A 20,171-nucleotide genomic window follows, 5' to 3' on the forward strand; every position below is an offset into this window, starting at 1 on the left:
TGGAATATGCAACCATGACAAAGGCCACTGATAGATCCAACAGGATCATCATAAGCAGAAGCTCCCGCATCCATTGACATTCCTATAGACTCTGCCACCTCCACCAAGGCGGTTCCGTGCTATATACTGTCTGGAAGCCTAACTGAGTGTCGTGAAGGATATCATGGGAGTCGACATACTTGGTGAGTTGGTGCTGCATTATTTTTTCCAACATTTGTGCAGGTGCCGGTAGCAGAAAGATAGGACAGTAATTCCCAAGTTCCTTGGCTTCTGCGTTAGATTTTTTCAAGAGAGGTAAGAGGAGGGCATGTTTCCAGACATCAGGAAAGATGCCCGTGGACAGTGACACATTCCAGATAAGATTCAGTGCTGGATTAATCCAGTGCGCAAGTTATCTGAAGATCTTGGGAGCACAGGGATCAGTGGGAGATCCGGACTTACACCTCAAGATTTCAGCCAAGGATTCTTGCAGGGATATATGGGTAAACTCCGTAAAGGTGCCATCAGTCTTGCAAGTTATTGGAATCTGGGGAGCCAATAATGACACTTCTGATGTGAAAGAAGAGTATACATTATGAATCTTCTTCTCGAAGAAGTTGGATAGGTTAGAACATAGCTCTAAGGAGGGCAAAATGTTCCCTTCAGCCGCAACAGGGTTAGTAAAGAATCGAACGATCCTAAAAATCTCTTTGCTTGAAAGCTCCCCACTCTAAATCTGTCTAACAAAGTACTCCTTCCTGGCCACTCCCATCATTTTACGCAGTTGTTTTAGAGCTATCTTATACTTCAGCTTCGCTTCTGGAGTATAGTCCTTCCTCAATTGCTTTTCCAATCTCTTGCATACACTTTTTTTACTTCTGAGATCCTCCGAAAACCAGGGGCTGAGGGGACTCTCTCTGAGACTTGGGAGTTTTTAATGGTGCCACCTCATCAAGTGAAGCCAAGATCCTAGCATTAAACAGTGCTGCGTCCTCGTTAGGATCCCCTGAGCGTGGTTGGTCACCGTTAATAATCAGAGGACCCACAATAACTGCACTCACTGTCTTCCAGTTCCTACCCACCTTTGATTATTTTTGGCCCGACAACTGCGTTTCAATTATATTGAATGAGAAAGGGATAAGATAGTGGTCTGTCCATGTCATACATTGAGGGTCCTCAACTCTAATAGAATGGATGTTAGAGAAAATGAGGTTGAGAATATGGCCTGCTCTGTGTGTGGGCGCGGATATATTTTGCTTGAGGTTCGCACCCTTAAGAGACTGCACTAACTGGGGTCCTGGGGACATGAGGGGTCATTCACATGGAGGTTAAAATCACCTAACGCCTTGAAATTAGAATATTGTAGAGATTGCTGCACAATCAGATTGCTCACCTCCCAGAGATAAATACTCGGGCAGTCTGGAGGTCTATATATTAATAGGCCAGCAATGGAAAGGACTGGGGAAAACAACACAAAAAATCATGCCCTATATGGCACTGAAGCTGCTTAATCAGAAGAGGAGATGTCTCATGTAAAGTCAAGTCAAGCCAGGTGTATTTATTGAGCGCACATATCACCCGAGAGTCTCATGGCGCTAGCGCACGACTCCAGATCCTGCTGAGAGAAAGATGGGAAGGTACGAGTTATCAAACTACCATGTTTTAAATTCACTGAAAAATCAATTATGCTCTGTGATAGAGAGCAGATGGAATGGAAGTTTGTTCCAGAGAGCGGGGGCAAGAAAGGAAAACGATCTCTGCCATTTTTTGCGGTGCGAACTCTAAGTAAAGTAAGAAAGAATTTAGTGCTAGATCGGAGTGTCCTCATTGGCCTGTAGCAGCTAAGTGTTTTCATCAAATACCTGGGTCCTCTTCTATGCATAGTTTTAAGTACTAGACAGAGGATTTTGAAATGAGTACGTTTCCTTATGGGGAGCCAATGGAGGTGCTTCAGGCTGGGGGCTGATGGAGCCCTGGAAGGAAGATTCAATACCAGTCTTGCCGCTGTATTCTGCAGGACTTGCAGCCTGGAAAAGAGTTCTTCATTGATTGAGGCCAGCAAAGCATTACCATAGTCAATACGACCTTTGATCAAGCCTTGAATCAGTGGCTTCCTCGAATCGATTGGGATCCACTGGAAGATTTTTCATAACCTACGCATAATTCCGTAGCAAGTACCTATTAGGTGATCTACGTGATTTTTCATTGATAGTTGGTTATCAATCAACACACCCATATTTCGCACTACTGTTTTTGGTGATGGACAGGGACCTAGTTTGAGAGGCCACCAGTCCCTGACCAAACTTCCTGCGCCCTACCAAAAAGAATGACCTAGGTCATGCTCCCATTTAGTTGTAGATGGTTGGCGCTCCTCCAGTCATCTATATGGATAATGCAGTTTTTGAAGCTGCACTTAGCATCGATGGGGTCGGGTCCTGGGGTGATCAGAAGCTGAGTGTCATCAGTGTATGACACTACATCAAAACCATAGGTTCTGGCCACCTTAGCCAACGGTGCCACATAAAGATTGAAGAGCAGAGGGCTTAAGTTAGAGCCCTGCGGAACTCCCATCTTTACTGGTCGGCTATGAGAGACCATATTTCCGATCTGAACAGTAGTAGTCCGGTCTGTCAGGTAATCACTAGCCACTTTAGAGCCCTACCTCTGAAACCCACCTCCCAGAGCCGTTGCTTTAAAATTCTGTGGGAGATGGTGTCAAAGGCGCCTGACAAGTCCAGCAGGATGAGCATGGCTGACTGTCCGTTGTCCAGGGCTAGTCTGATGTTATCCATGACTTCAACCAGTGTTGTTTTGGTGCTATGTGCAGCCCTAAAGCCGAACTGTGAGGGAACCAGTAGTCCATGCTTCTCTTGATGTATGGTGAGTTGCTTATTAATTAGTGACTCAAGCACTTTTCCAAAGTAAAGGAGCAGCGATATGGGCCGGTAATTACTTGGCGTCTTGGGGTCAGCCGCTGATTTTTTTTTTTTAAAAGCCTGACCCTAGCAGCTTTCCATTTGACTGGAACTGATGATTGTGCAAGTGACATGTTAAATAGGTCAGTAAGATTTCTAACAAGTAATGGGGCAATGGTTGGAAAGAAACGTGGTGGAACCGGGTCTACTATAGAACCTGATTTAATTTTAGCCAGGGCAGTTATCACTTCCTCTGAGGTAAACATGGAGAACTCTCCTAACACAAGGAGAGTGTCCTCAATATCGTTTTGAGGATTCTCCGCTTTGTTAATGTCATAGTGCGGGAAGGAATTAAAATGATTGCCACCCACCCTCTCGCTTCTCTCCTGTCCTATTGACACAAACTATCCTGAAACCCTGGGGGATTGGCAGTGTTAGTGCCGGAAGGGTGTCCGCTTTCAGCCAAGTTTCCGTAATGAACACTATATCCCAATCTTTATCCATTAGTAACAGCCAAATGTCGTCAGTGTGTTTGGGTAGCGATCTGCAGTTAATACGGGCTGCTCTAATCCCACCGCTCCTTGCTCTCTGTGTCTTGGTAGGCTTCCCCGGCCGCTGGATGTCCTTCCAGGGAGTCCCTGCTTAAAATTACAGATCTTGCAATGGAAGCTGGAATTAAAATTCTCCCAGCACTCACCATGGTCCCCCATACATAGATTGCTACCCAGGGCGAGGAGCAAGTCTGTAACCAGCACACCCTTCCCCCGCTATTCAAACGGGCAGCATGCCTGGCACTAGGCAAGAGCCAGGCGCGGACAGGGGCAGACGGGCTTGCCTTTGGCATGCCAGCGGTGCACCCTCTGTGCGCATCCGCTGCACGATGGCGATGCAGAGTGCATTAAGTAGATACCACCACCTGGGAACAATACAAGAGCTGGACTGCTAAACGCCCCAAGATGGCTGCTGGAAAATGGCCTACCCAGGCGGAGTAAAAATGGTGCTCCGCTCGGTAATGAAGAAAGTCTAAAGTGCGAGGGCAAAAGTGGCATCAATAAGCAACAGCTCAAAAAGAGGTCAGTAATCATAAAATCCAAAATGAACGATATAAAACGTAGCCCCCCCTAAAAAGGAGACTAGGCTCGCCCTGCCACACGCAGTAGTGAGCCCCTCCAATGGCCCCTCAAACAGTAAAATCCAGGTCTTAGTAACATCTTAATACATGCATAACACCGCAAATGCTGAAGACAAAGACTGAAACAGCTGATCCAGAGCACCCATCAGCATCTAGACTGGGAGGCTGCAATTGCTGAAGATGTGTGCCCGCCATGCATGACTGATGTGCTGATTCCAGCCTAGCGGCCCATGTGCCCAGTGAGGCCAATGCAGTGTTCCCGCATCATCAAAGCTGCTGCAGTTGGGGCAGGTTCGCTGAGTACACCCTCTAGCACCACAAGAGATTGAACGTGCAGAGGCTAATATGCTTTAAGAATCTTACATTTTGCCCATGTGAACTTGCAGAGACATAAACTGTTGAACTGATCTATAACATGGTTAGTGGGATCATCCAATGTGAACTGCACCTGTGCCTAATCAATGTTTACATCTATACTTTATACAGGGGCTGTAGATATCAGGAGAACGTCTAGAGCCAGAAGAGGGCACAATAGGCGGTATAGTGCTTCACTGAGATTCTTAGAAGTGATTACAACCTTGTAACTATATCCTTATTTGAACTGTGCAGTATTTCATTTTGCTGTAAGATTAAAGTACTTTTGTTTTACTAAAATAAGCTCTGTGCTGGGCAATGAGTGCCCGATTCACAAAAGTAATCTGAGACAAAATCCTAACTTTACGGCTTTCGGTATTCACAAAAGGCATTTAGGAGTAGTAAAGTTAGGATTCCTAACTTTACTACTCCTAAACTGAGACAAAACCCTAATTTTACGACTTTCAGGATTTAGAAAAGGCATTTAGGAGTAGTAGGGCGCATGGCTTTAATAGTGGTATAGCCCAGCTACGGCGGGCTATAAAGCTATTAGAACATTCCGCCCCATGAGGACAGAATGTTCTAAGAAAAAAACATGAAGACATCTCAGAGCCTGAGGGGATTGAATTGCCCCTCGGGCACTGAAGCCTTTGTATCACAGCTCTTGCTGTGAATGTTCTACAGCTATCCGCCGGGCTCAGGGCCACGGCTGTTAGCTGTTGAACATTCACTGCAAGAGCTGTGAAAGGGGGCTGAAGTCAGCCCCTGGTTCTTCCTGGCTTGGCTGAGCTACTTTTTGTAGCTCAGCCAAGCCAAGGAGAGACAGGACCTGAGCAGCATGCACCCCTCTCTCCTTCTGAATACCTAGTGACACTGAGCTACAGGAGGAAGGAAGGGTGAGGGCTACTGTGTGTCCTACTCCATGGCCTTTGCCGTTCACTTTCCTTAGTCTAAATAACATATTTTCGAGAGGCAGCGGGAAAGGGAAAGGCAGATGCTGTGTATTAGCACGTTGAAATGTTGAAAGCAGTGGGCCTATACCAGTTCATATGGTGTGCTGCTGCTCGATTGTCTTCAATGGGGCTCTCAACATTCCAGGGTTCTAATATAGCCTTAGAACCAACCGTAGCAAGCTCTACTGGCCTTTAAAAGTCTTCTCCAGCATTAAAGGCCCGAGCCGAAGGTGAGGGACTCTAACAAGGGAGAGGGCCTTTAATGGCCTGGTAGAGCTCATTACGGAGGGCTCTAAGGCTAATAGAACATTCCCCCCTAGAGGGCAGAATGTTCTAAATAGTGAAACAAAGGCCTTACGGAGCCAGTTGGGATTGCCGTGAGGTCACAGACATTGGAATGTCTGGCTTCTACATGCAATTAGAACATTGGAATGTGGAGCACTCCATTGAAGACAATGTAGTGCTCTGTGCGTCTACTGGCCAGTAAAGGCTCGCAAAGCAACATTCCAATGTTGTTTTCACAACGGCCTCTCAGAGCCCATGGGAATTTAAAACCCCTCTAACTCCGAGAAGCCTTTGTTTAATTTATTAGAACATTCTGCCCTCTAGTGGCAGAATGGTATAATAGCCTTATAGCCCTTCTTAGCTGGACTATATCAGCTATTAAAGTCCCGATCCCTTGTTTAACGCTGGAGCGGCCCTTTAATAGCCGTTATAGCCCGCTACAGCGGGCTATAAGGCTATATTAGAAGCCCAGAGAACTTCATTGTTTTCAATATAGCTCCCAACATTCCAATGTTTTAATAATGAAAATAATACACATTCAAAATGTTATTGACCAACATTTGATGATTTTGTCCTGCATGTATGCACAGGAAAACAATTTGAACTAATACTGCCCTTTCTACTTATTAGTATGAAATGTACACAGTATTGTATTTTGCAGAAAATAAGCTTACAAGAACAATTATTTAAAAAAATATGTGTTCCGCTTCTGCACATCTCTGTTCTGTTTTAAAACTTGCCTTCAATGTATTATTTGTTTGTAGTATAGAGCCTCCCAGAGCCCTTTAGACTAGTATTGTACATTTCATATTCATTATGTCTGTGCCACACTTGGAGGCCAACAAACCTTAAAAATAAATACATGTTAAGGACATCTTTACATGACTGATGATTTGTGAACATTGTCTGTGAAATAATGTTTGCTTTGAGAACTGTGCCTATGATATTAACATGAGTTTGCCATAATAGTGAAACAGCATTTTCATGACAAAGCTTTTAACAGATCTCGGATCAAGATATAAACATCTCTTCGTGGTAGGGATTTTAACTACCACTGGGACAAGTTGCCTAGGGATCCCGCAGAGGCAGTGTTCGAAGCAAATTTGATCTCTTTGGACCAACTGCAATTGGTAAACGGCCCTACTCATATTAAGAGCCATACTTTGGACTTGATCTGGTCTTCCTTACCTCGGGTGGAGATCACTGATATCAGTCCCTGTGTATGGTCGGCTCACTTCCTGATAAGATGCTGGGTACCATGTGACTGTCCTTTTCTATCGACAGCGCCTTTGTGGAAGAAGGTTAGATTTTGGAAGAAAGTGGAAGCCGAATCTTTAGTCTCTTTGCTCCATTCTATCCCTGTCCCCAGGGCCGGCGCTAGGCATGGGCATTATGGGCAGCCGCCCAGGGCCTCGCGCTCAGGTGAGAGACAGGGGGCCTCCCTCTTCACTGTGAAATGAATTACTTTCACAGAATGCCCCCCCCCCCCTGCTCCACCAGGGCCCCCTCCCCACACAATTACAATACACATCAGAGATGTCTGGTGTCGACCGCGTGGTGGCATTCCTGGGGGTGCAGGGGTGGGGGGAGGGACAAACAGAGTGGGGAAGTCAAAGCGGCAGGGCCAGCAATTAGGGCTCAGAGTGTCAGTGGTGAGGCAACACCTCTCTTAAGTACCGCCATTCCCTGTCTGCATTTTGTTGCTAGGTGACAGAAGGCCCCTTTGTTTCCAGGACCAGCCAGACACAGGTAAGGAGCAGTGGGTGAGGGGAGGAGGGAGCAGCCAGATCAACTGGTGCTGGGGCAGTGTTTTAAGAAAGGCCTTGTTATTGCTTCGAAGGCCATGGGGAGGGCGCCCCCTTTCCTTGGGCCTCGAAGCACTAGAGCAAGCTGCAAGGTCCAGGTGTGGGGCCCCCTTTCCTTGGGCCTCTAAGCACTATAGAAATCTACAAGGTCATGGTGTGGGGGCCCCCTTCCCAGGGCCTTGTAGCCACTACTCCCTCTTTCTTTTCCTTTCTTTTATTTGTTCCCCTGTGAAATTAATCCAAAAAAGAAAAACTTTTTCGCTGGAAAGGTCATCTTTTTTGTGACATTTTTCACTTCCAAAGTGCAGCCTTGGGAAAGAGAGAAATAAAAAAATCAAAATTTAAAAAATAACTAAAGCAAGACAGAGTGGGTAGAAAAGGGGCCAGATTGATTTTATTCACACCCAAAACACATTAGTGCCACTACACAGAGTTTACCAGTGTAGCGCTACTTTTGTTTTCTTGTCTTTCTCTAAACAGCATTGTTTTCCCCGGGTGGGGAAGCGCACCATTTCTGGATGTACTGCAATACCTGCTTGATGAGCGGACTGGAAAATAAAGTGCATACCGCTGCTCTGTATTCACAAATGTGGTCTTTTTAAACCATATTGCTTTCGTTTTGTAAGGATATATTCAATGGGCATTGAAGCAGGTCAGTTCCGGCCCTGTAGTCATGGCCTTAACTTTTCATGCAAAAGCATTTCTGAATAAGTGCAAAAGCGTTAAGGTAACCATGTTGTTCCTGCTTACATTTCACATGCTTTAATTAATCTTACATTCCTTCTGAATGTTTGCTTTTTCCAGAATGTTGTCACTTTTTTTTTAGGCAGCATATTGCTCTTGTCTAGTGCGTAATTTGAAATGAGTCACCTCTAGGTGTTTGTAGCGGGGCACAATTGGGTTGTAGTTGAAGGCAGTGCAAGTTTCTCTCAGTGGGGTAGTATGGTGTTCAGTGGGGAGAGGATGTGGCACTATGGTCAGAGCTGCCGAATTTGGAACTGGGGAGCCAGGTTCAGCCTTCATAACCAGTCCACCAGAACAATCTCCCTGAGGGAGCATATTTCCATACTAGACCTTGGAAGGACCCGCAAGACCTTAGAAGCCCTGGTGTCTTAGCACCAGCAGGTGAACCCTAGCAGTGGCAAGTGTGGGTTAACCTTGAAGGCCTGTCTACCACAATCCCTATTTAAGCCCACCGCAAGTCTTTTGGGCAGGCCTACGAAGCAGCACACCCTAGAGCAACAGTGACTCTATCATTGAGGTCACAGGACCCTTGAGCAGGGAGGCGCTAGGCCGGTGCAAACGGTGAGATCGCATTGAGCGCTGACTTTGGGTCATGTTTGCGAGTATATTATGTTTCTAAAAGCACTTGCTGCCTCCTTCCTTGCCTCCAGGAATTTTTGGCAACAATAAAAATGTCATGAAACTCCGGTGATCAATGTTCTTCCTAGAGAGAGATGGAGGTTTGTCAAGTGGACGTTTTGACTCATGGAAAGGTAGCGCAGAGGGTTAATGTGCTCGCTGCAAAGAACATGTCCCATGCAGATCACTAAGTCCACATCATGTAAATAGGCCAGTGGATTACTGCTTTTGTCAGAGAGATCCTATTGGTACTTGCAGTTTATAAGTCAAAATCCTAACATAGAACAATGAGCTATTAACTGTCATCTAAGAGCTGCATGCCAACTGCAAGGTATAATTTACATCGTTATGGTTTTTTCCCCCAGTCTTTGATTAACATAATGTTGCGAAAAGGGTTCACTTGAACAGAAATCAATTCTGGTTATTAAAGAGAACTTCCAACCATGGTATTACGTTCTAAATTCAGAGTTTGTGTTTCTCCAGATCAATCACTATTAAACTATACTGCCTACTAGTACGATTGTCATGTGACTCCTAGTCCTTTGTCTTATGTAAAATTACCTATTGTGATTTCCACACGTATTATTGATTATCTCTGTGTAATGTGTGATATAAAGTTCTCTGACACTCTAAACTGGTATCAGTGGTGCTGTTTATCAAATTAAATTCAACTGAGAGAGAGTGTACTCATGGAGACTTGAGGGTCACTGTTAAAGGGTGGTAGTGAGGGAATCCGTGGCAGAGCAAGTCATTGGGGGCACCAACATTGTCGCACAGGGCTCCACCAGTGCTAAATCTGGCCACATCTACTTCCTACAGTTCTAACACCAAATCAAAAGTGTTGATTTGACAACCCCTTGAATCTGTAGCATACCTTCAAGTCAATGTATGATTTAGCAGTGGTCTTGGTTGTTCTAAGACTGTTTTTGTTTATGTAAAATCTTTATTTGTTTGCAATGGTGTCTTGTAATTTTGTACTATATGTGTTGTGTTTTTGCACTTAACATATTTCTGGTGAGTAAAGAGCACACACACAAAAAAGATTGTCCTACGTCTCTTAGCATGGGAGTGTGGGATTCTGATGAGAGGACTTACGTTAAAATAAATTACGTAATGTCATCCTAAGGTAGCACAATAATGGCACAGAAAGATAAGGGAGCCTTTTGAAATGTGCAATTATATCCATGGTGTGAGAGGTTTTCTCTTGTGTAATGTTATATTTTGAATGCTCCCGCCCCTCATTACCTCAACAGGATCTCCCCCTTTATGAGGCAGAACTGGAAATTGTATCATGCACTCATCTGGAAACAATCTGTTAACGAGGAGTAAATAATATACATCTTTGTGAGACCTGCACCTAGCTTTTCCATCTAATGAGACAAATGTAATTCATTTAATAGTTTTAAAATATATGGACTTATTTCCTTTGTATATTTATCTTTTTGTCCATGTTACTGATATCCACGTTAGGTCTCTTCAGGGATGCCAAATAAGATCAATAGTCCTGCGATGTCACTTTCTATGATGTCACTTCTTGTGATATTACCAAGGGCGGCTCCTTCACTAGGGCGGAGGAGCGACGCCCACTACTTTCTCGCAAAAGCAGAAACACAAAAATGCTAAAACAACCATTTTATGTTTCTGCTTCTAGCACTGCGAGAAAGCAGAAGTGTTTTGTTGGGGGCGGGCGGGTCTGTTTTAGGGCAGGGGAGGATTGCCTTGCCAACTGCTAAGGGCGTTGACTGTTCGGCCAAACTAGACTTGCGCACTCTGGCCTTTCTCTATGTAGGCTGCAATGCCGCCTACATGGGGAAAATGGCCTCCCCATAGGCGCCTGGCTGGTCGGCATCCTGATCAATCACAATGCTGCCATTGCAGCATTATGATTGGCTTAGGGGAGGGGAGGGAGGCTGCCTGCTTCCTGTTCTCCCCCCTTCCGAACTCCCGCGAGATCCTCCACCCGCGAGTCATGCCGGCTGCGACTGGAAGATACATGGAAATTAGAGGGGCCTCACATCTTCTCTTTCGCCCGGGGCCCCAGGAGTTCTAGGACCGGCCCTGCCTGTCCCAGTCATAGGGGATGGTAACCTTGATCAAAAAAGTGCAGCATTAATATCTCGGCTTCAGGTCGCTATTGATGCACTAGCCCCGGAACGGATAGAGAGGGCTAGAATGAAAGGAAAAGGAGCCCCTTGGTTTGATACTACTCTAAGAGAGGAAAAACAACTTCTTCGGCAAGCAGAGAGGAGGTGGAGACTCAATTACAAGCTAGTGGACCTTGACATTTATAAGGCTCTCCTGGTTAAATACAAATCAGATATCCTACTCAGGAAGGCAGCTTTTTATGAGGGTCGAATCGGCCGGGTCAGTAACAAACAAAAAGAGATCTTCGCCATTCTGAAGGAAGTCACGCAGATGGGGGGCAGTGCTCCAACAATCGAACTCCCGAACTGTGATACTTTCCAGGAGTTCTTCCTTCAGAAAGTCCGGGATATTATCCTGGATATTACTACAATCCCGATTGATCTCAATGTATTAGATTTCCCAGCCCTCCCCGTGGGAGTGGGAATCTGAATAGTTTTCCCTGCCTGGATGCAGTGAGTCTGACGGCAATAGCCAACCAGACCAAATCCGGCTCTAGAATGGACCCTTGTCCGCCGAGGATATTTCAAATAGCCCTGCCGGGTTTAGAAAAGCAGCTGCTGGATTTACTCAATGAGTCGCTCAATTCAGGATATTTGCCTGCGAATTTGAAGGAAGCTAGGGTTATCCCCCTCCTGAAAAAAGCAGGGGCGGATATAAAAGTTTTAAAAAACTATAGGCCCATCTCTCAGCTGCCTTTCCTGGCGAAAATCCTGGAAAAACAGGTCCTGAACACCTTGGCCAGCTATTTGGAAGATCATGAACTACTCCATCCCAGACAGGCAGGCTTCAGATCACATCATAGCACTGAGCTGGTGATGGCCTCTGTTGTTGACGACTTGAGAATCAGGGCTGACATTAAACAGCCATGCACCCTGATTCTCCTAGACCTGTCAGCAGCATTCGATACGGTCAGCCATTCCATTCTGCTGAACCGGGTGTCAAATCTGGGGATAAAGGGGCAAGCATTCAAATGGCTAAACTCCTTTTTAACTGGTCGGACCCAGAGAGTGCAAATGGGAGATCAACTATCATCAGCCAGCCCAGTAACTTGTGGTGTGCCCCGGGGTTCTGCATTATCCCCCCTTTTATTTAATATCTATCTTCAGCCCTTAGTGGAGGAGCTAACACGAAGAAATTGGCAAGTCTTCAATTACGCGGATGACACTCAACTGTTGGTCCAACTAGATAACACCAGTCAGGCCCAAAACTTGGTAAAAAATCTTCTTAGATTTACGGTTAACTGGATGGCAAAGAACTTCTTGAAGGTTAACCCGGATAAAACCGAGGTGCTTATCATCGCAACCCAAAACAGCCCCTGGTGTGAGCTTTTTTGGCCCCCCGAACTGGGGGAGGTGCCTACCCCAGGGAGCGTAGTAAAAAGCCTACGACTGAAAATTGATTCAGACCTGTCCATGGCCCCTCAAGTCTCTGCAGTAGTTGGCAACTGTATTGGCCTACTTAGGCAACTGCGGAAACTTGTTCCCATTCTCTCTGTCTCAGCATTACAATCCATCGTGTCCGCCACAGTTATTTCCCGGCTGGACTATGGTTATGCTCTTTATTTAGGCCTCCCTCGGAAATTGCTTAGGAGATTGCAGGTAGTTCAAAATGATGCAGCCAGGATAATTTTTCCCTACCGAGGAGAACACGAGCTACTCCCCTTTTATATAAACTGCATTGGTTGCCCATTGAATACCGAGTGCAATTTAAGTGCCTTTGTATAGCCCACAAAGCTACTTATGGAAAGGCTCCTAAATACATTAAAGATCGACTGGTAAAATATACCCCTGGCAGAGCCTTGCGCTCTTCCAAGGCCTGCAAGCTTGCCCAATCGAGATTTAAACTTAAATCCAAGGATGGTAGGGCTCTGCCGGTCCTCCTTCCTCAAATCTGGAACGAGCTACCTGAAACTTTACAAGGGGTACCGGGGCTGTTACCCTTCAGGAAGTCTTTGAAGACCTACCTGTTTAAAAGGGTAACAGCCTCAATCTAAACTGTCAGTTCGGTAGCGGGCGGACCACCCGTGGCTTCTGTTGTGTTCCTTTCTTTAAAAAGCGCTTAGAGACCAGTGGTGATTTGCGCTATACACAAAAATAAAGAAATAATAATTTTTAAAAAAAGAATCACCCTTTTCCTTCTCCTTTTGAATTGCCATACTTTTAAGTATTCGCAGGCCCTGGTCTGAGGGGTACAGAGCAGAGGGGGCTACTGGGCCCCAACTGTAGTGATTGAGGTTGTTTGCCTCTCGTGCCTCTGGAGCTTGTCTTACACGGACACTGCAAATTCAGCCAAGTGCAACCCTTCCTGCGCTTGACTCTCAGGGTAGCAAGGGCGAGCAGTCACAGGCTTCTCAGAGAAATAGTGTAAGTGCAAGAGCTCATAACCCAACAGCAAGTTATAGACACCAAAATATAATGTCCAGGCTAGTGGTTATCCTTTAGGAATGAAAGTACTTTTAATCACACAGCACAGCAAAATAAATACTACACAATGTAATAAATACTCTACACTGGGTTGTCATAAGTTGTGCTAAAAATGATGAGGCACTACACTCACCACCCCTTCCCAGTAACCATCTCCCATCCAGCCGGAGTCACTATTACTATTGCCACTATGCTCTGTCATCCACATGTACAGGTAGGCTGGTTTAGGGTGTTTTGCTCTGGTGACATTTTGATCATCATTGCTGCGGTCATGATGGTGGCATCATTCACTTAGCCTTCGACAAGCTGCCAGTACGATTCAGGCTGACACTCTATAATACAGTCTTTATTGCAGCTGCTAGAGCACTACGCAGGCAACCCCTTCTCAGAACAGTTTTCTCCAGGATCTCTCTTTCAGTTTCATCTGCTTCCTTTGGGTTTGCCTCAGGCTGAGAACATGATGGGCATCTCTTTCCGGGGTGGTCTCTCCTTTTGCAAGGGCTAGGCATACTCTTTCCCCCTCTCATCAGAGAATTAGGCTTCTAGATTTCTTCAGGTATTTCCTTAGCTCCTCCAGAAGAGTGGTGACTTCAGCTGATGCCCCCTCACCTCTGTGACATTGACTAGAAGGCAGATACCAGCTATGCTTAAAGCAGCTTTTCGAGTACTCGGTGGAACACTCTCTTGCTTGGTCAAGAAGACCTTGGGACTGAAACCAAGTGGGGTGGTTTGATTCCACTTTTAGTCCCACTTGTGGGTCCACTGTCTCAAGGTTCCACTTAAATTTACATTTATGGAGTCACTGTCTTAAGATAAAGAACAGGTTTCCATTGGTTCTCTTTCAAGTAGCCTTCTTAAGTTGCTCTTCAGATACAGCCGGTGTGTAACTCACAACAGGTACCACTGGGGCTGGCACCAAGCCTGAGTAACAAAATATAGGCAAAATGAGTGTGAGATTGCTACCCCTGATTGTCATCTGCCTTCCTGACACAACAACAATATTGACCTAGGTCTAGGGCATTCACTTTCAATTATGTCGAGCTGGGGTATCACACGTCGCAATCAATTACAACAACCTCCCATTTCTTATATATGTAGGGTAGGGTCTACGCCAGTCAAAAGCCCACCTTAAAAAAGCCTGTCCCCTTATCTAGACAGAGAAGAAACCCACACCAACATGTGATAGGAAAAAATGTGCAAGAGCAAGATGGCACCTCACGGGCGCACCACCAATGGGACCCCTGGTAGGTACTCACTAGGACGGCCCTGTTATCATCATTGGTGCCATCGAGCTTAAAGGAAAGTGTCCAAGTGAAAGCAACTGTGTTAACAGTGATGAGTGCAGTGGAAAACGAAACAGGCAACACATACAATGGTGTCACAAAACATATAACATAAAACAGCACATACAGCACGGACAGATAACTTTATTCTTGTTCCTTTGTGCTGTTTGCGTACATTAAAAAAGTGAATATGGCTACTGCCTATAGAGCCACGTCTACTCGCCAACATGTATCATTGCCATGGTACTAGTCAGGCAGTTTCTTCAGGGCATATACTTTTTACACCACTGCATTGGACACCAGGGCTTCAAACACTGTCAAAAAACACAAAATAAAATAGACTTGAGTTTACTTCTTTGCCAAGTGGGTGTATGCGCTGTTTTATGTTATATGTTGTGTGACACCATTGTATGTGTTGCCTGTTTCATTTTCCACTGCACTCATCACTGTTAACACAGTTGCTTTCACTTGGACACTTTCCTTTAAGCTCGATGGCACCAATGATGATAACAGGGCCGTCCTGGTGAGTACCTACCAGGCGTCCCATTGGTGGTGCGCCCGTGAGGTGCCATCTTGCTCTTGCACATTTTTTCCTATCACACGTTGGAGTGGGTTTCTTCTCTGTCTAGATAAGGGATCGGGCTTTTTTAAGGTGGGCTTTTGACTGGCGTAGACCCTACCCTACATATATAAGAAATGGGAGGTTGTTGTAATTGATTGCGACATGTGATACCCCAGCTCGACATAATTGAAAGTGAATGCCCTAGACCTAGGTCATTATTGTTGTTGTGACTTATTGAGTGGAGGGCGACCTAGGTCTGTATTTCCCTCTTAGCTCCGTGTTGATGTGCATCTGCCTTCCTGAACCAGTCATCAGGGAACAACAAAAGGGCAGATCTGACCTAGCCATGTCCTCATCTTGAACATAAAACTGCAGTTGCAGCATCACCCTTGAGATCTTCTAAATAGCAGTGCGCAGAAAAAACTAATCAGCAACCTGATGCTCACTATTTATTTATTGATTTTCTAAAGGTATCATTGTTTCATTCCTCCTCACTTCATTTTTCTGGGTCTCCACCCTACAACCACAGAAATATTCAGAGGATACACTTCCACTGTCTATAGGAGTGAACCCTACCCTCCCTCTTGTGTCATGCTAAACCATGGGCATCCCAAATGGGTCACTCTGACTTCAGGACTCATTACATTACACACACATACACACACACACACACTCCTCACTGGTATACATGTATCACTGTATTTGCACACAGACTTGACATGCAAAGCAATGCCAATGCTAGGTTTTACATAATAGTGGAACTTTACATGAGAGTGGTGAGTAGCAAGATGCTGGGGCCAAAGTAAAAAGTCAGGGTACCTCTACCAAATGCGGTCAGGCACTCGGGGATTTAGTTCACACCAGTTCACTATGCAGGGGGTATTTCTGTCCTAACAAGTATGTAAGGTGTGTCCTAAGACAGACAAAACTCATTCACTGTGTCATGAATTTAGTATGTTAACATCTGAACAAAAGTATATCCTCTTTAAATACCTGTTGCAGTAGGAAAAAGCTGACATGCATGTGAAAAATTAATTCTGCAGCATCTGGTATGGTGTGCCCTGTGTGTGAAACACTTATACTTATATTAACTTTTCATTCATTTGAGCTAGAAATAATTGTGTTATTAAAAACACAATTGGTGAATTACGTGGAAAGTGCCGGAAATCATTATTATAGAAAACTGCCATGGCTATGGGAATGCATAATTTAAGCAGCTCTGGGTATAGCTAGTAGCTAATATTCTTGGAACCTCTAACTGTCCAGGGAGAACTAAAACCATTGTAGCATGAATACCTTACTTGGAATACTGAGGTTTCTATCAGTGTTATGCCTGGCAATTACCTGTCCATTCTTGTATTGGATTAAATGAAATGTTCAGAAAGTACATGGAATGACCGGAAACGTATTTGATTAAACAAGTAAAAAGCTAAATTTATGATTCTAAATCCCAAGTGTAAATCCCCTACTCGGTTCAGTGCGTTTGGAAAGGGTTTATACCATAGAGTATTTGGGGGTAACTCTAAACCAAAACCTGACGTGTGGGGCACATCAGATTAAAGCTAATATGAAGCTGGCCCAGAAGGTGGGGGGAATTATGAGAATAGCGTCCAAGTCATCTTTCCGCCCCCTAACCCCCGCTATCCAAATTTACAAAACGCAGGCGCGGGGGGTGTAATCTACGGGGGAGAGATGTGGGGTCATACCTCATCCTCTAACCTGCAGATGACAGAAAATAAATTCATAAGGCAGCTGACTGCCCTCCCACCAAGTACCCCACTCTTGCCCTTGAGACTGGACTTGGCCTTGAGGCCCATTACAGAAGAACTGGGGCTTAAACCCCTAGCATTTTGGCGTCGCATTTGGAGTAGCCAAGATCTCACCTCCTATCGATCTGAGCTCCAGGAATTCTTAACTTTACCCAATGCTACCAAGACCCCTTGGTTGAACTACATTAGGACAATGTGTGAGACCCTCGGAATATCAGAACTGTGGTCACACCCAGAAAGCACAAGCACCAGGATCACTAGGAAAGCGCTCTCCAGAGCCTACTATGATAAAATGCTTACCCGAGTCCTGGCCAGTGTGCGAGAGGGATCTTTCGTTTTACTGTAATTAAAGACTCTTACAACCCCGAAAGCGTCTTGGACGGAATGGCTCCTGCTTTAACAAGAAAACTATTCCTGCAATGGAGGTATGGGACTCTTCCTCTAAAGACTTTCACTAAAGCATGGGCCGGTCAGTCTTCTACTGAGATCTGCCCTGCTTGTGCCCATACTAAAGAGAATGAAGCTCATGTTATTTTTTTCTGTCAGGCCTACCATAAAAGCAGACGATTTTGGCTGGTTCCATTGCTTAAATACCTGGGATTCAGAACATTTCTCCATGCATTCAGAGTTTTAAAGACAGATTTATCCCCGCCAACGGTGTTTGCTCTGGCAAAATTTTTGACAGCGATGTGGCATGCCAGATCCCGGTATATAAAGGTGGCGTGAGACTTTTGAAAATCCCTCGTTGTTTGATGAATTGTTACTCTGTTTTACTACTCTTTTTTTAAATTTTAAATAATGTGTTTATTGTATATCTTTTATGATCAATCGATCGAAATAAAGATTGAATGATGATGATTAAACAAGTGTTTTTTTTGTATCAGCTGTTAAACTGACGTTAACGTCCCGTCATTTCCATGTAAATGTGCCCCTGTGCACCCTCGGCTCCCTCGCACACCCAAGCCGGCTGTTCTATCAGTCCTGCAGCGGGCATTATCTCGAAAGATCATTTAGACAGCAAGATTTAACTGGCAGATGTTTCAGGGTTGGGTGAGGGGGGGGGGGGGTATAATCCGAAAGGTACTAATGACACAGCATCGAGCTCTCTAATCATTGCTTCTCTTAAAAACAATATATTCGAGCTTTTCTCCTCTCTCTCCCTCTGCATAAGCAAGCCAACGGCCCGGTTTCCCGCTTGAGGAGGAGGCTGGGATCCTGTGAGCCCGAGTTCACGGTACCGCTGCTCACCCTGGCCCAGGTCTGCCCCGACATGCAGAACCCCTTGGGGCCGGCCTGCATCTTTCTGCGCAAGGGCATCGCCGAGAAGCAGGGGGTAAGCATTATGTCCTGTCCCGGGAGAGAGTGCAGACATTGGAGTCTGCCTCACGCACGCCCCTGTCCCGTGGTGCCTTAGTCTGTGTCACTCTTGTCTTGTCACTGCCGTGTGCATACCCTAATACAGGAAGATGGAGAGACAGAGAGGGAAAGAAAGAAAGAAAGAAAGAAAGAAAGAAAGAAAGAAAGAAAGAAAGAAAGAAAGAAAGAAAGAAATGTAAAGAGTGAAACCCAGATCGAGTGACTGATGACCAGTGTTCTGGGCTGAAATAGATGGAGACGGTCCCTCCGGTATAGGGCAGTGGGAGGTGTGCGTGTTTGGAGGGGGTGGGGTAGATGGGTGGGGTTTGATAAGAGACTACCCCTCCATTGTGGGAAACAAGGAATTCTGATGAGAGGTATAGAGACATCTTCCATTTGTGTGAAGTGGCCGATGGGAGCTCTGGAATAAGAGGCCACCACAGGCTGGGAAGTGGTGGGGCTTTTGGGCTGGAGCTAGACGGTTTGTGACCCCACACCCCACACCCCACCCCCACCCCCCCGGAAGCCTGAGGTCGGGAAGCATTTGTGTTCACTAATGTCAGGTTTAATACTTTTAATACAACAACCTACTGCTTCTATATCCATCTATCTCATCTTTATAGACCTTCCCTCTTGCCTTGTTTCCATCATCCTTTATTCTTCTCATTGCTTTCTCTCCTTCTCGCTTCCTGTTCCCTCCTATTCCTTCCCTCTTCATTTCGAGCATCTCCTCCTTTCCCTTCAATATCTTTTCGCCACTCCTGATCCACCCCCCCATTTATTCATGTTCCCTCTCATCTCTCTCCTCTCTCTCCCCGCCGACACATCTTCATTCCATCCTCTCCCCGTGTTTTTTCCACACCTTTTCTAGCCATTGATTCCATATACTGTCTATGACGTTCCCTTCCACCTCCTATTACACTGACTGCCTAATATCTCTCTCTCTCACTTTCGACCTTTTCCTCCCTTTGCCACTCTCCTCTTCCCGCACTCACTTGTGGTCCTCCCCATCCACTACCTCCACCCTCTCTACTTCTTTCCCATTTTCACTTCTCTCTCCGTCTACCCACCTTCATCTTCCCACCCTTTCGTTTCCCCACTCTTACCTTTCCCTATACATTTCGACCTCCTCTTCACATTTCCATTCACTTCACTAAGCTCTATCCCCCCCTCCACCACTACTTTTTATTCCCACAATCTGTCTTGAATTTATTCTCACCCATATTTCTTCACTCTCCCTTTTACGTCTTTTCCAGTACCGGGAGCTGGGTACAGATGAAATTGAAGGTAAGGAGATGTTTGGACCTTACTCTGTCATTTTTCGGGTGGTATGGGTGGAGAAACCTGCCAGTGTAAACAAGAACCATTACCGCAACCAGGAATCGTGAAGTTCATTTTAGGCATAAATGGTGAATTAAGTGCTGTGGATTTTTTCCACAGGTTTGACCTCATTTATTAGTGCAGCCTTGGGACTGGGTGGGCATAGAATATGCCGTTACTTCCCATTTAATTGCACACAGCGTTAAATGTGAAATACACAAGGGAGTCCCTGTAGGCAGATGTAGAGCAACAATGGTCTTAATGATCCTAGAGAGCTCTATGTAGGCCATACAAGAGCCCAGAGGAACAATGAGGACCAGGATTTCATGCTACACGTCAAGCATTTTGGGGAATAATAACAGCAAACTATGGGGCCGATTAGGATGGCGGACGGACCTGCGTCCGTCCGCCACCCCAGAGTAGGAGGGACTGTCCGCAGGGGCAGCGGCGGTCCCTCCGTGCAAATTAGGATGTGACCGCGGCGGAAAAGCTGCGGACGGTCTTCCTGACCCCACAGCCATCCTAATC

The 20,171-nt window shown here is 45.6% G+C and overlaps 1 protein-coding gene across 2 annotated transcripts in view; it reads left to right on the plus strand.

Annotated features, from left to right (window-relative positions):
• Positions 1 to 20,171, plus strand: part of LOC144766786 (calcium-binding protein 5-like) — a 244,194-nt gene that overhangs the window by 101,869 nt on the left and 122,154 nt on the right. The window contains exons 3-4 of one of the 2 annotated variants that reach the window (XM_078650517.1): positions 18,139 to 18,300; positions 19,580 to 19,610. In XM_078650517.1, the coding sequence (XP_078506643.1) occupies positions 18,139 to 18,300; positions 19,580 to 19,610 (193 nt within the window). Of the gene's footprint in view, positions 1 to 18,138; positions 18,301 to 19,579; positions 19,611 to 20,171 lie in introns of those variants that run through there. The other variant, XM_078650518.1, reaches the window with a different exon arrangement.

The sequence above is a fragment of the Lissotriton helveticus genome, chromosome 7 (assembly GCF_964261635.1).
Source record: "Lissotriton helveticus chromosome 7, aLisHel1.1, whole genome shotgun sequence".
NCBI classification, from domain to species: domain Eukaryota; kingdom Metazoa; phylum Chordata; class Amphibia; order Caudata; family Salamandridae; genus Lissotriton; species Lissotriton helveticus.